The sequence below is a fragment of the Rhinolophus sinicus genome, chromosome 1 (assembly GCF_057876585.1).
Source record: "Rhinolophus sinicus isolate RSI-liver-muscle chromosome 1, RSI-T2T, whole genome shotgun sequence".
NCBI lineage: Eukaryota > Metazoa > Chordata > Mammalia > Chiroptera > Rhinolophidae > Rhinolophus > Rhinolophus sinicus.
In genome coordinates this window covers 125,655,218-125,671,803 of record NC_142501.1, presented here as the reverse complement: position 1 = coordinate 125,671,803, position 16,586 = coordinate 125,655,218, and the positions used below count along the sequence as shown (strand labels likewise).

At 36.2% G+C, this 16,586-nt stretch overlaps 1 protein-coding gene across 1 annotated transcript in view; it reads right to left on the bottom strand.

The window, feature by feature from the left end:
- The window catches only part of GPR158 (G protein-coupled receptor 158), a 390,742-nt gene that overhangs the window by 55,484 nt on the left and 318,672 nt on the right, over positions 1 to 16,586 (bottom strand). Inside the window, exon 6 of the mRNA XM_074324946.2 lies at positions 879 to 988. Within this exon, the coding sequence (XP_074181047.2) occupies positions 879 to 988 (110 nt within the window). The remainder of the gene's footprint in view (positions 1 to 878; positions 989 to 16,586) is intronic.

Below are 16,586 nucleotides of genomic sequence, written 5' to 3'. Positions count from 1 at the left end.
TTAAAATACTTTTATTGAGAAACACTTATGGTCAGATTAGTATGAAAATATGAATGGTTTGCCATGGTTATTAAAACAATTTCAAAGCTGATCAGTATAAAGGGTTACCTCTATAGAGCTACAGTTTTATCCTGCAGGAGAAACTTGTATTTTCTCTTCTACACTCTTCGGCACCATCACATTGAGAAAACATGGAAAGAGGAAGCAAGGGAAAGACCTGGAATCGTTTCCAGCCATTCCTAGCCTTTGTGGCTAGGTACCTCACTTTATTGCCCTTTCTTCCTAATTTGGTCATAGACATTTAAAAAATTAGGTGGTTTTTAGACTAACTATAAGGGAATTGACAGTATTCTCCAATTTGCAAGGTTGATAATCACTAAAGAAGGAAAGCCAAAAAACCCTCTTTAAAAAAATAAATCACCCATAGAATATCAGCAGGATTACCTGGGGGCATGGAACTTGGAAATGGAGGACAGTAGTTTGAGTCAAGTATGTATCTTACTAAATCCTATTATATCGGATTCTTTGGTGGCTCTCGACCTGGATTATTAGTTCAGCTGTATTGTCTTTGTATTTATTCCTACTCTTAGCTAGTAAACACTGTTGTGCATTTGTACTGAACTTATGGTTTATTCAGAATTAACCTTTCCATAACGAATGGCACATTTTATTAAAGAGTGTTGTTCAATTTCAGTTGTATTAGAGACTTTCCTAAAGAATCCTAAAGATACTGCCTTGAAAATGAAAAATGTATATTGTCTTGCTACCTAAATTCTTGAGATTAAACCATTTAAGTGGCTGATCCAGCTTGCAATTACCTGCTAAGCCAAACACTTTGATCCTCCCACGAGAACAAAAACTAATAAAATGTAATATACCTGTGAAGCTTGAGAGTGACAGTTCCATAAGCAGTAGCAAAACCGAGAAGACGGACCCATCTTAGGAGAATACAGCGAAATGTGCTTGGCTCAAAATACAAAATAACAACCTGTGGGATGAGGAGAGAAAGAAAGAGACCTTCAGGATCATCTGATGACTCACAAATTAAAATAATTATTACATAATCTGATGTTTAATACACGTTAATTTTGATATAAACACACATCCATTTGATTAAAACTTAAAAATATTATTTTGATCGTTCATTAGCCAAATCAGAGAACTATAGGATTTCTATTGCTTTCAGATTAAATCTAAATTCTTTAATTCTAACTTTCAGGAGGTTCTATCAATTGTCTCTAAGTCTTTCATATGACCAAATTTAATTCTCTTTACTCCCCAAGATTGGCCAGCCAGGTCAGCCTCCATTGCCTTCCATCTGGAACCTTCCTTATCCTCGCCTTCACAATTCCTGCAATACCTATTCCCTATCTAAAATAGCCCTGAGAGGATTATGCTCTACTACACCTCCCCAGTCACTCTATCACTGCTTGTTCTAAAAGTTACCTTTTTTTTTTTTTGCAGTATAATTACATCTCATCACCTCAATAAATTCTTTCCTAATCATTCCAGTCACTCCTTTTGAATTCTGATAATCATTTTTTGACCGTACACTTTTTCGACCGTGTCTTACATTGTAATTATCTGTATGGGTATCTCCCTGAATCAAATGTAAAATCAGAGAAGGCACACTTCTCCATATATTCTGTGTGCTTTACACACAAAAAACACATATATTAAATATTTGTTCAATGATCCAGTTTAGCTAATTTAATAAAGAAGATATTATCTTCAAAATAGACTCTGAAAAATCCAATTAGGGTTCACTAAAATGGTGATTCTAATTCACATCTCCACTATTTATTTACTCTGTGTGAAGCAATAAGGGACTTAGAAGCCATAAACATAAATCACATGTGGATTTGGTCCTCAAGTTATAATTTAGAAGTAAATTTACATGTAAATGATAAAAATAATGGCATTATCATACCTAATATTTTATACAGCACTATTGCTAGACACTAAATTAAACATTTGTGCACTATTTACTCATTTAATCCTCATGATACCTTATAAAGTTCGGTCTTTTATTTTAAAGAAGAGAAATGAGGCACAGAGAATTTAAGTGACACACACAGCTAAGAAGTGTCAGAGCTAGGATTTGAATCCAGGCAGTCTGGTTCCAGAGTTCATGCTCTGAAGAGTTACACCTTCTTCCCTCTCTAAATAGTTCTGTTAGGTGAGGGAGGTGACAACGCTGTCATACTGGGAATCTCATCATATTGAGGATTCAGAGAAAAGGAAATTACTCTCAGTGGAAACAAAGTGAAGTTATAGTGGGAAGGCAGGTATCTGGGCAAGGACTTGAGGGAGGATCAGGTGTAAGTGTGTAAGAAAGGGGAAAGGGGAGGGGCCCAGACACAGGCATGTGTGTGGGAAAGTGCTGGACTGTGGAGTGTCCATGCCGGCCAGGAACACATACAGGAGTGCTGAAAATCAAGCTTTAAAAACTGAGATGTGGTCAGTTTATTATAAGCTTTGAACAGCAAGGTGAGGAATTCAGATTATATTCTGTCAGCAGATATGCCATGAAATTTCTTTGAGTTGAGATCAGAAGTGTGTTCCAGGGAGTTACCCTGGCAGCTGTATGCAAGAGGGTTGGTTGGCTATGGACAGGAAATGTGGACGGTGAGACAAGTTGGGGGGGGATAAGAAAAGAACAAAAAAACCCACCAAAATAACGCTGCAGGAAAAAGGTAAAGAAGGAGATAACTAATGTAGTGAGAATGGGAATCCAGTCATTCATGGGAATAGAGGAAAGAAGATGCTGAATCAAGAAAATTGGGCTTGTTGAGGCAAAAGAGAATAGATAAAGTATGAAAGATAATGTGAAGATTTTAAGCCTGGGTGACTGGGCAGATGATTGTGTTTGAAAAGAAACGAAAGAAGAGGATGTGTAAGTCTGGGGAAAGATATGTTACCCCACCTCATCCTCCATGTCTCAGCTCAGGGTTGGCATCCATCACTGGCCTCAGCACTCCCAGACTAAGTCAAGTTTCCGTCTTATTTGCATGTTATTTACTTGTATTGAATGCCGAGCTTTCCTTCATCACACTCATCAACTCTATTTTGATACAATTATTTCTGTAATTCATTTGTTGAATGTGTCTAGCTAGTTTGTAAGTTGCAAGGATTGTAACTGTTTTCATGATTGTATGCCTATTCTCTAGTACTGGACCTGAAAATAGTAGGTAACCCACAAATGTATGGGAAAGGAATGAGATTTTTTTAAAAAAGGAAGGGAAGATGGGAAGAAGAGAGAGGAAGTGAGGAAGGACTGAAGATAGTAAGTTCATTTTTGGATATAATGAGTGTAAGTTGTGTATACGACAACCAATCCAGATCTAGCTTTGTAGCAGATAATACACTCTGTAATGAGAAAAAAATGAGTGTAGAAAAGTTTCAATGTCTTTCAAATCCCAATGTTTAACTTTTTCTTATTAAATATAATTTACATAAGTGTATAGTTTAACAAATTATTGTAAAATAAATACCCCTTCCCAAATCTAAGTTAATCAAAGACTTTGTAGGAGAAGAAATGGAGAAAAACTAAGCCCCTGAGCTGAAGAATTCATGAATGATGATGATAATACTAATAGCTATCATTTTATGTACCAATAATAATAGCTACCCATGCTATTATTAGCTAAAATAATACATTTGATGAAATGGGTGGATAATCTGTGCAGATTTGTCTGCAATGAAGAGAAAGCTTGGAAGACTATTTCCAAAACAGCAATGCTTTTAGAGAACACAATGCCTAGAGTATTCCACCATTAAGATCAGTCAATTCAATTTTGTAAGCATCTGATCAATATGCTAGATACATTACTTATATTTAGGGTCCAAGATATACTTTATTATACCCAATTTAAATATAAAGAAACTGAATTTTAATGGGGTTAATAATTTGTCCAAGGTTAACAAAATAGTAAGTTTTTAAACCGGAATACATAAAACATTCCTTTACTGGAAGAACTGCCTGAGGTATATTTTCAAAGTACATATTTCAAGGGAAAACTTTCCCTATTCTCTTTCCAATGCTAGAGGCTAATGATAGCTATCAAAATATCTCATTTAACATGTGAGAAGCAGGATGTAAGTGTACTTCTGTCATTAAATAACATAAGGACTAAAGAGCATGCATAATTGCTGGATGAATGAGCACAGGGTATAAATTGTAGGCAGGTTTAGGAAGGTGGAGTGAGAAAAAAATAGACTCATTCAGGGTCAGCAAGAGAAAGCGTGTCATACCAAAACCACCAATTTTCTTTTTTATCTTTTATTCCTTTTGGGAAATCACTATTTGCCTAGAGGTTTGTTTCCCCTTTTTCATTGAGAGTAAGGCTCCAGCATGAAGATCTAGGGTAGGTGTACTCCTATATATGTTTTAAAGGACTTGGTTCTTCAATTCTGGAAGTTTTTTCAGAAGCTTACAAAATTCAATCAGCTGATCTTAGTGGTAGAATTTTCTAGGCATTGTCTTTTTAAAAAGCATTGCTTTTTAAAATAGTCTCCCAAGCTTTTCCCTCATGGGAAACAAATATGCACAGATTATCCACTCATTTCATCAAATGTAATCTTTTTAGCTAAATTTGAAGTCAGCTTGATACTCTATGGATACTGAATACAGCTAAAATGGGGACAAAAAGAGAACCACAAGAGAAAAGAGCATTAGGCTTTACAAATATACATAAAATAGATAAACACTTTTAAATAAAATAACTTTCTTTTGCAAATATAGACACAACAGCAGAGATAAAAAAATAAACTTCTACTATGTCTGCTCATAGTACAAGGCCCAGTGATTTTAGAAGGAGAATGCTGAAAAGGTAAAATGGTCGGAAACCAGCACAATCCAATGCCATTCCCAAAGCTCTGAGAGTAAAAGGTGTGAAGCTCTTGTTTTAGGCCTGATATTTTAAGGATCTGAACAACGGTTTTCTAATACTGTTGGACACGTCAGTTCTACTTTCCCAATTGACTCGCCTAATGTTATTTTCTTCAGTTCAGTGAAATTGGCCGTGAATTAAACCACTTTTAGAGGTGAATGAGGTGTTACATGCTTTGGGGTTTCTGTTATTAAGTGTGTGTGTGTGAACAGTTTGTTTTATAAAAAAAGATTACTTGGGTAACGCGAGACAGTGACAGATGCCAGTGACGAGACTTGCCGATGAAGTTGTCCTTTGATAAGGATTTGAAGGATTTCTGGGGCTTGATGGACTCTCTCTACCACATCTACAATGCTCTCCTCCTTCAGGTAAGGAAAGGTCTCACTAGTCAAATATTTTCCAGGATCACTCATCCCTCTCAAGTTTACTGTGCTTCCAGCAATCATTACTGAACAAGTGAAGAGTGAAGCTGATCTATTCTCTTAATGGAGGACAATCCACAAAGGTAACATTTGGAAATATCTAATATTAAAATCTAGCACTTAACCTATTCAGGTTTGCTATCCTTCGATGTAGGCTGCTGGAAATGAATCATTTAGGCAGAACTACGGACATAAAAGCACTTTTATACAGGATTTGCTTTAAAAATAAGTAGATTCAAAGTCTTTGGGTGTATTCTAAAATTATTATTTCTATATTTAACAAGAAATATGATCCCATACACAGGAAATATTTAGGTGGAAGATGCATGTTCTATAAATATCTAACTATCTAAAGTTGTATTCTACAAAAAATAAAAATAATACAACTTTACATTTATGCAATTACCATACACGTGAAAGGGTCTATTTATTGAGATTATGTCTTATACAGCCATAGTCTAGAACTTATTACTTGCATTTGGCTCCTATTACTCTAAAGTAACAACAACAAAAAAAGAGATAAATTAATAGACTAAAAACATTAAATACATACAAAACTTTAAAAAATTTGTAATATATAGAAGTCAAATTTTTGGGTTATTGTGACAGCAGATGAGATATGCCTGACCCACTCCCTCTAAAATTCCCACTGTAATATCCCTGAAAATATGAAAAGAAATCAACAGGATCACATCTCTAAAAACTAAAGGAAAAAAAATCACAAGTTCCCAAAATCTCAGTGGTGATCTACTCACTACTTGATAGATGGTGTCAAATTAACAAGCAACCTTTTAAATAAAACACCACATGCCTCATTCTCTGAACCAGAATAAGATCTGAAAGCCCAAAGATAACAAAGAAACATTTTCATTCATACTCCTTGTCAGGGTCTAATTCTGAGACCCACAGGCTTTTATTAAACAAAAGAAACAAATTAAAAAATCTTTGGGCCTGCCCTAACTGTGCAAGAACTATTTCTACATCAGCCAGTCCTGGGGCTTTCTAGTCCATTACTGTTTCCTTTCCCACCAGCTCCTCTCTCATCCATCCACTCACAGATTAGAATGCCCAGGATGGAGCATTCAGAAATGCAGTACTCAGCTGCCTAAGGAAAAGCACAGCCAGGTGGAGAGCACTGAGAGGACACCGCTAGGAAGTTCAGGGAGGCTCCCTCATCTCAATTTCCCCATCTCTCCACAGAAAAGGCATTTTGTGGAAATACTCATCCTAACCAACATAATAAACATAAAACAAATGACTATGTTTTTTTCCTAAACTTTTACAACCTCAGTTTGTGTTCAAAAGAAATAAGGTTGTGGTCAAGGATAAATTGTGGTGCATGATTTATGATAGAAATTTTACCATCCTTAACACTCACATTCTTGAAAATATTAATGAATATGGGAAAGCTGTCAGGATTTATGTTAAGTAAAACAACTAGCAGCACATAAAACATATGTACAGTTTACAGTGTGATATTGGTTATGCTTCAAGTGTATTTGCATATATGAATATATATGCACACATAAACACACACATAAATGAAAGTATACTTATTCCCTGCTTATTTTACTCTTTTTTTATATACATATATACATATATATATATATATATATATATATATATATATATATATATTTATATAAAATTATAGTTGTCATTCAGTATTGTTCAGCTTCAGCTTCAGGTGTACAATGCAGTGATCAGGCATCTACATCATCTCCGAGGTGGTCTCCCAAATGGGACACATGTCCATCGGATACCCTACAACATCTTTACATTATTGATTACGTTCCCCAAATTAATTTTCAAAACCCCGTGGCCATCTTGTGGTTACCGACTATTTTCTAAACCTCTCACCTTCCCCTTATCCCCACTATTTTACTCTTAATTTAACACCCTTAACTAATTCCAGAAAACAAGGCGTGAAGGGATTACTCATAAAAACCAATGGGAAAATGTCTTGTATTTTTTGTTCATATTAAGAAGTCCATCCAAAAATTATATTTTCTATAACTATCAAAAAAGCAAAACTAAAACAAATGAAAAATCTGAAACTATGATTCTCCCTCCTATTTTCTCTCCTGATGCTCTTATGAGCAAACTGCATCTTTCTCTGAGAGAAAAACACACACTAGTGAGCAGAGTAGTGAGATGACAACTAAAGTATTAATGTTGACATTGATTTTTAGTTTTGTTACTATGAAAAACATTTATATTTTCTAGAAAGGACACCTTACTGTAAATATGTATTAAGCAAGTGTTGATTTTGAATAAATATAAATATATGTGTGTGCGCGCATGTCTATATATATATATATATATGTATATATATATATATATATCACAAAATTAACAGTGTTGACAGTGATTCAATGGTTTTAGTATTATGTATGCATATGCTTCTTAGTATTTTTAAATGTTTCTATAATTAGCAAAAAAGGTTAACTTAAATAAGAAACTAATATCTGTTACAGAAGCTCAATAAATGGTACAGTAAGGGATAACTGAGTCTTTTAGTGTAATCCATGCAGATTATGGGAGCATAAAGTTAAACCTTCTGGGTCTTCTCCTAAAATGTAAGTATAAGAAAGATGTAGTCTTTTATTTATTATCTATGAGCTAATAAATTGGCAGAGAGGTAATATATATATTTATATATATATATATATATATATATATATATATATATATATATATATGTATGTATGTATATGTCTTGAGAAATGGACAATTTCAGAAACAAATGAGTTCTGGGTAAGATCAATGATCTACTGACTCAGTTTTTTTTTCTTTTTTGATAAAGGACAAAAATAGTACAAGAGTTGGTAAATAGAGTGGTAATGAAAGGCCATTAGAAACTGAGATACTTCACTTAATTCAGAATACACAACACTTGTAGCATGTATCTCAGGAATTTTTGCTATGATGGCTGGCAGAATGACATACTTGGTATAGAGCTAAATAACACACACACACACACACACACACACAAATGAATTTAATTAGCTTACGAAAAAAATATGTGACAGGAAAAGAGATTTGATAAGACAAAAAAATTTTTAATTTTTAATTTCATTTGTAAAATAGTGCAAATATATGAACTGTCTACCAGTCAGATGACGGGGCCTGGCAGCCTAGTGCGATGGATGAAACAAAGGCTTTGGAGTCAGCTGCCCTAAATGCCAGTTTGGATTCTACTTCTAATTAGGCATGTGACCTGGGACAAATCCCTTAAGTTCTATGGACCTCAGTTTCCTCAACCGTTTAATGAAGGTAATGCAAAATCCTATAGTATTTATGGACGCACTTAATAAACCATAGATAAGTACAGAAATGCTCATTTTATTATTAACATTGGAGAATTATGCTTTATATTTGTCACACTGAAATCAACAATTTGTTTCATCGTCTTGTACATGTATCTTCAAATACTGATAGAAAAGAAGCTTGTGAATACTACGCAGTTGAGAATGGAGTATCTAGAGAAAGGGAAAGAAACAGACAAGGCAAACTGAGCGTCCTTAGAGCAGCAGCAGAGCTATTACGTGATGGGTAAATGCAGGGGAAGCCAGGTGTATTAGTTATCTATTGCTATATAACAAACCACCACAAACTTGGTGGCTTAAAACAACACACATCTATTATCTCATGCTATCTGTGGGTCAGCAACTAAAGCATAATGGGTGTCAGGGTCTCTCACATGACTATAATTAAAGTACTGATCAGGGTTGGGGTCTCCTCTAAAGACTCAGATACTTCCAAGCTCATGTGCTTGTCGGTGGGGTTCAGTGCCTTGAGGCCAAGGGAACCAGGCCCTCAGTCCTTGCAGGCTGTTGGTGGGAGGCCACGCTCAGTTTCTTGCCACGTGGACCTCTCCCACACAGCAGCTTACCTCATCAAAGCCAGCAAGACAGAGTCCGCTAGCAAGATGGAAGTCATAACCTTTTATAACTTATCATGGAAGTGACATTCAGTGTCAGTACGTTTTATTGACTAGAAACAGGTTAGTGGAAGGGAAAGGATTACACAGGCTGTGAATATCAGGAGGCAGACATCATTGGAGCCATCTTTGAAGCTACTGACTCTAAAAGAAGACCCACTTTTAAATAATCAGAAATGCTGTTATCTACATGTGTCCAAAGCAAATGATGTAAGGAGAGTATAGAATAAAAAGCCATTAATATCTAGGGCATACATTTAGAGAAAGGATAATGTGAAAAATAATTTTAAAGGAGAAATTTTTAAAAGATGAAAAGAAAAGCAATCTACCAAGGCTGCTTTCTCCAGTGGGGCCCAATACACCATCAAGTTCACAATTCTGGGATGTTGCACATAACTCATGACTAGGAATTGTTGAGAAATGAGGTTTTTGGTTGTAAGATTTTTACACAATGGATGAGAAAAATAAGAAATGGTCATGGTGGATTGGGAAAAATAATTTGGAACTTTTTAAGTACTTATGTCTATGTTTAAATTGTGATGACGAAAGAATGAAGACTTCAAGTTAAACCTGGAAGATTGAACGTGTTTATGTCTGCTACATATGGAAACTCTAGTTAAATGACTAAAATTCTCAAGGCCAAAGAGTATTAGTAGAAATGATAACAGATGATAGGTAGCAGCAAAATACTGGAAGATGGACAGCAACGTATAACCTGATGAAGAGGTCAAAGAAAGTGGAAACACGCAACTGAAGAGAGGGAAGGCCCTTAGTTATCTGTCTCATAATCTTTTTGGAGGGAGTTGGATAATAACATTAATAGCATATAATGAATGAATGCTATATTCCAATTACTTTTAAAGTGCCTTACATAAAACTACTTACTTGTTCCTTACAACAATCCTTTGAGGTAGGTATTATTATTATCATACTCACTTTACACATGGGGAATTGGAGGCACAGAAAATTTAAGGAATTTGTACAAGGTCACACCCTTAGTAAGTGGCAGAGCTGGGGTTTAAACTCAGCCTGAGTAGGGAGCCCAAGAATAGAGTAAGAAGGCACACACACAGGTCTCTGATGGAGCCCGAATAGAATGCCTGGTGCTCTAGAACTTGGACTGGCTTGTTCAGTGTAGTGAACAGGAGGGCTTAAACTGGACGTAGTTGTTTATAGGGTAAAAATGACGTTCAAGTAAAAAGAAATGAAAACAATACCAAATATAAAGTATTTGAAGTAAGTGGAAAAATGAATGCTGAAAATCAAACCTGCAATAATTTATGAAAAGAAATTGTGAAAGAAAACAGTGACAGTCCAGAAACTGAAGTACTGTGTCAGAGGGAAGACATAGCCATAAGTCATGGGAAAAACTGGAAGGTAGGAACCATTGGTCTTCAGCTCTGACTAAACATCAGAATCATGAAAGGAGAACTGACTCTGGGTGGTGAACACACAATGTGAGATATAGATGATGTATTACAGAATTGTACCTGATATCTATGTAACTTTACTAACAATTGTCATCCCAATAAACTTTAATATAAAAAAAAAAGCAATCAGAGAACATGCAGGCAAAAGTAAGTATTTTAGGGACATGTCAGGCAGTTAACTAGTTAATAAAAACGAGTGTTATATTTTTGTAATGCTTGTGGTATTTGGCAGCTTTAAAAACATATTATTTGTTGGGATTTCTGTTCTCATTCTAAATAAAAATTTATTCTAATAACTAAAAAATAAAACAAAAAACAAACAAACAAACAAACAAACAAAACATACGAAAGCCCAGAGTTCCCTTGTGGAAATTTTGGTTCAGTAGTTCCAGGGCTCAGTCTGAACAATCTGCCATTTTTTTGTGTTCTACTGGTGATTTCAACTTAACAAGGATTAGGGGCTGCGGACACCAGTTTGCAGCCCAGAAGCAAGGCATGCATGGAGCTGGTATGGACACAGCTCAGACCAAGACTAGGGAAGGGTGAGGAAAGTGTCTGAGAACGAATAAAACACTATTTCCAGAAAAAATTCTATTTCCAGAAAACTGTCCTACATATACACACATACAAATTATGCAAAGACTTTTGTCCAAGAATATTCCCTAAAGCATTGTTTGACCCAGAGAAAACACTGAAGACATTCTCGGCCCAGAGGGGATGGCTTAAATCTGTAATTCACATTACATCCATACAAAATGGACAATCATGAAATTTGAAGTAATTAAGTGGATCTGATTCTGTTGCTGTAAAAACATCTTTAAGAGAAATTGTTAAATGAAAAGAAAATTGTACAACAGTATTAAAATATGATTTTGTTTGTATACACGTAAAATTTCCGTCTTCACACTCAATAGACTTTTAAGACTACCTCTGGGGTAGGGGGATTGGGGATTGAGGAGGCAGGGTGGGAGAGGGGAATTTTTATTTTTTAACTTACATCCTTTGGAACTAGTTGATTTTTTTTTTTACAATGAGAATACATTACTTTTAAAATAAAGGAATGAAAAAACAGCATGAAAAGATTTCTAATTCATTGTACTCACTATATATGCATGGCTCTGAAAATGGGGTATGGAAGGGTGTTTCTAAGTATTGGGGATCAGAAAGCAAAATGGAGAAAGTACCATATTTAATGTCTATGAGGTGACCTTATATGCTGGTGGCAAGATATAAAAACAGATGATCTGAGAAAAACTGGAGAATCTTAGGCCTCGATAAAGAAACAATACAACAGAGTTCACAGAAACAGAGTTGAAGTACAACATTTTGAGAAGGAGTAAAAAATGAGGAAGAGACATAATCTACAGTATAATAAGACGATTATAATAAAAACTTTTTGAAAGTCAAGAACAGAATATACACAAAACTTGATCAGTGCACCATTTCCTTGTCTGCGGGCACCCCTCATCCCTTGGCAATGACCCATCTGTTTACCTTAGCTTTGGGGATCGCCCTTTTCACAGAGTCTTGCATTGACCACTCTTTGGGAAAAACTGTCTTTTTGTTCAGAATCCAAAGAGTCTTCCCAATTTGTTAACGAAAGTGTACAGAATGTACAAAAACAGTAGGTTCTATAAACCACAACTTCAACTAAAAGTCTAAAAAAGTGATTATTCAAGCTAAAGTCAGAACCCAGGCTCAGAACTGGCCTGTCAGTCCTGTCTCCCTCTATGGAGTTACCATTGTCAGTACCATATTTTAATACCCTGGGCAGAAATAAGCATATATTTCTTGAGAAGCAGAGGCAAATAGTGGAGACACACACAGGACTGCTCTGCCACTTACTAACTGCATGACCTTGCGCAGATCATTCTGACCATGTCTGTCTTCATCTGGTAAGCTGAGTTAATAACCCCTTCTCTCCCTCCCACACAGGATGGGGAAAATGTATGTGAAAGCACAATGTCAACTAGAGTGGTATAATTAGTTCTATATTTATTCCTTAAAGATTGATGCAAAATCCTTTTCATTTCTGTTTTAGGTGAGCATTAGGTGGTTCTGACCCTATAAATTCTCTCGCATTGGCAAATTAACATAAATAACAAATTCCTATGATGAGTGAACAACTTTGCCAGCCTAGTTCAGTCGGAGTCATTCATTGTCTCACCCCTTTTGGAGAAGACGCATTCTTACTCAATTCCAAATGAAGTGGCTAAAAATGGCTTAACTATAGGTTACCTTAAGAGATTTTCAGAATTTGTCAGCAATAACAAATAGATTTTCTCAACCTATTTTTAATCCTCCTACTACTCATTTTCCTATTCTGGAGCACTCTGTTTAATGTAATCATTACTACTAATAAAAATCAACCTGTACAAGGTATTTCTACTGGTTATTACATACTTGATTATTTCTTTTCCTGAACGGAGATGCTTAAGAGGTTAAGTGACTTGCCCAAGATTTAAACATGTCAAAGGTGGAATTATGCTGAATAGTCAACATTTTCAATGAATGTTCCCTCTTCTTCTTAATGAAAAATTGCTCTCCAAAAGTTGTACTTCCTTATTGGTAATAAAAGTCAAGTTCAAGCTGCCCCACAACCTACATATTTCAAAGTCAATGTTCTTCAGATAATTATTCTTCCACATTTAGACACAGGCTTTCTCCCTTTGAAATTCTTCCAATATATTTCCCTTCCCCCACCCATCTCTATAAGAACTGAACTCTAAGGTATTTCACATGCACAGAACCTTCTTCTGTCAGCTCCTACCATCATCCTTCACATGTCCATGCACTCGAACTTCACAATTCCTCTACCTTCTCTACTCCATTGTCTTTCCTCTCTAGTCTTGCTCCGACTAGAGGAAATCTACATGGCTACGTCCTGCATCACCTGGAAAATGGGTATCAACTGGGAAAGTTGCCTTTTGGACCATATGCCACAGGATCAATGCCATGGAAATAAAGATGTTTCTATGAATGCTACTTACTTGCTACCCTGAGAACAACTTTATGTCTGTGAGTGAAAGTTATACTCCATATTTTGCTAGAGGTTTTCTATCGGAAATACAAATTTGATAATATCTCACCCCTGCTTAGAAGCCACTTTGGGCCTCCTGTTTTTTAATTAGATAAAGTTTACATTGCTTATAATGGCGCACAAATTCCCTTTCTTCTACATCTCCACCATTCTTTAGTCTTCTCTTCCAACACAATCTAACATGTATCCATGTTCTAGCCACATGGAATTTTGCAGACCTAGATGAGCACAAACGCCCCTAACTCTATGCCAGTATTTGTGCCATTAATCCTAGAATATTATTTTCCCTTTTTGCCCAGCAACCTCCCTATTTGTTATTCCTGAGAGCAAATATTTACTCATACTTCTTTCTGTAGCCTTTTGTGTTATTCCACAGCTCCTTTCTCTGTGTTCACAGAGCTTTTTGCTTATACTGTTATTGTGGAACATGTTATATATATTACATTACTATTTTTGTATATCTCTCCTCCACTGGGCAGTGTGTTCAATTTATTCTGGATGAATGACTGAATCAATGAATGAACTTTTTTGGCATTTAGAAATCATCAGCTCCAAATTCAGCCGCCCTCTTTGGCTGAAAAAACTAAATGCACTAAGATCGACTCAGAATCAGGAGAATGTGTCCAAGTCACAAAGAAAAAGAAGAACTCTTGGAATAACCTTTGGTAAGAGTCACTGAATAAGATTTGTCACTACGTTCTCATAATACATTCAAGTAGGATGTGTTATAAATAGTATAGTTTTAAAGGCTACTGTAAAATGACATATTATTTTAAAATATTTTTCTTATTGATTGCCACAATGTCTAAAATACCTACCTACCATTGGAATCACTTTATGTCTTCAAAAGATCCCTAATGAAATTTACCTGAAAGGATTAGAGTGATGACAATGAACTGAAAGCCACTGAGGATAGAATAAGTTCTTGAAGGAACAGGCACAGGTTGGGGACGTTTTGGTGGAGAGTAGAAAGGGAGCAACCATGCAGGACATGGTGTAGCCCAGCTGGGGAGAGCCCAGTGAGGTGGGCTCCAGGACGCCTGAGGGAGCTGTTGGAGAGTTGGAAAAGGGGTTGGTACTGATGCAGGAAGACATGCTGCAAAGAGAGGCGAAGAGAGACTGACAAGCAGAGGAACAGGGCCTTGGCCATTTTCCTGTCGCTTCTGGTACTGATGTCTTACCTCTCCAGGTAGGTTGTCACATCCAATTGCTTAATTTAAGCAAGACCTTAAACAGAATTCTAGTATGCGTTTACTATCTCTGCATACATGCTGATTTATCTGAATAACTCAAGAGCATTGCTAATCTTATGTATTTTTAACCTTTCCTGCTTGTTGCTGACTCAGTAGCAATAGTGTTCTTGCCACAGCATGCTGTCTGTGGGGAGGTGGGGTGAAGACACTTAGCTGCAAAAGCTCCAAAGGGCCGTCAAGGTCAAGGCAGGTGCTAAGTTCTGTGGATTCTACATCTGTAATAACATTTCATCATTCTAGGTCCATTAGGGCTGATCTTGAACTTCATTGATGTGGAATCATTAAGTGTGTATCCCTGTGTGCTACGAATGACTTTCACCTCCTTGGTGCAGTAACCAGGTTCACACTGGCATTGTAATACTCCCAGGTCTTGGGAAGGCCTTTTGAATTTTTGAAAACTTTTCACATGTATGATCTCACTTTAGAAGCTACACAGTTATAGTTCCACTTTGGCTTGGAGAGGGAGACCATCCCAGAGTGTGACACAGATCCATGGTCACCACCCAATCTCCCGACTTTCCCCCTACAACCTAAAATGGAACAGTGGGGAAGCTAGGTCTTTCTCTGGGTCAGCCTCCCGCTTATACTATTGCAGTAAAGTATTAAAGGCTTGACTATTACTTTCATTTTGGTTTGTTGCCTTAATCAGTTATTCCGACACCTCGCAGCTCCACTCTCCAGCTCAGCTCAGCTCTCGGCAGGACTCCTTAACGCAACTCTATCTCTTTATTTTGTGAACAGCTTTTAAACACACAGAAATTGACAGAAAATTATATAACCTTGCCATTTGCACACCACACAAATGAATACATGTGTATAGTTTTTTTATTAATTGCTCTGGGTTTTGAAATAAAATTTAAAGCTTTACCCGTATTGAGTAAAAAAAAGCTTTACCCTAACTCCCCTCCACAGCCCCATTGTTTCCTGCCTTCTCCAGAGACAAGAATTAAAATGAATCTTATGTATATGAGTGTGCCTCCAGGTCATGTTTTTCTACTTTTGCTCTATTTACATGTAGCCATAAATAATATACAACCTTATTTCGTGTTTTAAAATTTCTATATAAATTGTATATTAGCCTTTGCTAATACAGGTATGCCTTTACAGTGAATTAAATGAAACTGATCCAATTTCCATCAAGGCAAAGTTAAATCCAAACCTCCATTTCTAATCATTCTTTTTCCCCCAATTCCCAGATCTCATTACTAAGGCCAAGGAGAATCTGATGAAAGTTGGTGTTATCCTCAACAGGGTTACATGAAAAAAGGAGGCCATACCTTTGTTGGATGATCTCTCTTCATGAAAAAGTAAACATGTAGTTTCCTTGAAAACAGAACTCAAATAGATTTCCAGAGCTCTTTAAAAGCAGGGGATCTTTTATATTTCCTGACCATGGCAAGCTTTGACCTCCCACTTCGGGAGTAACAGGATTAACAGAAACATTGAATATGCTCATTTGAATACTTTTGGACATTTCCCTAAAATTGATAAGGAATTATAAAAGTGAAAGTGCTTCTAAGATCACCTGTGCCAACTGTGGTAACTTACAAAGCATGAAACTGAGACCCAAAAAGATTAACTGTGTGCAAAGTCAGACAGCCAGCCA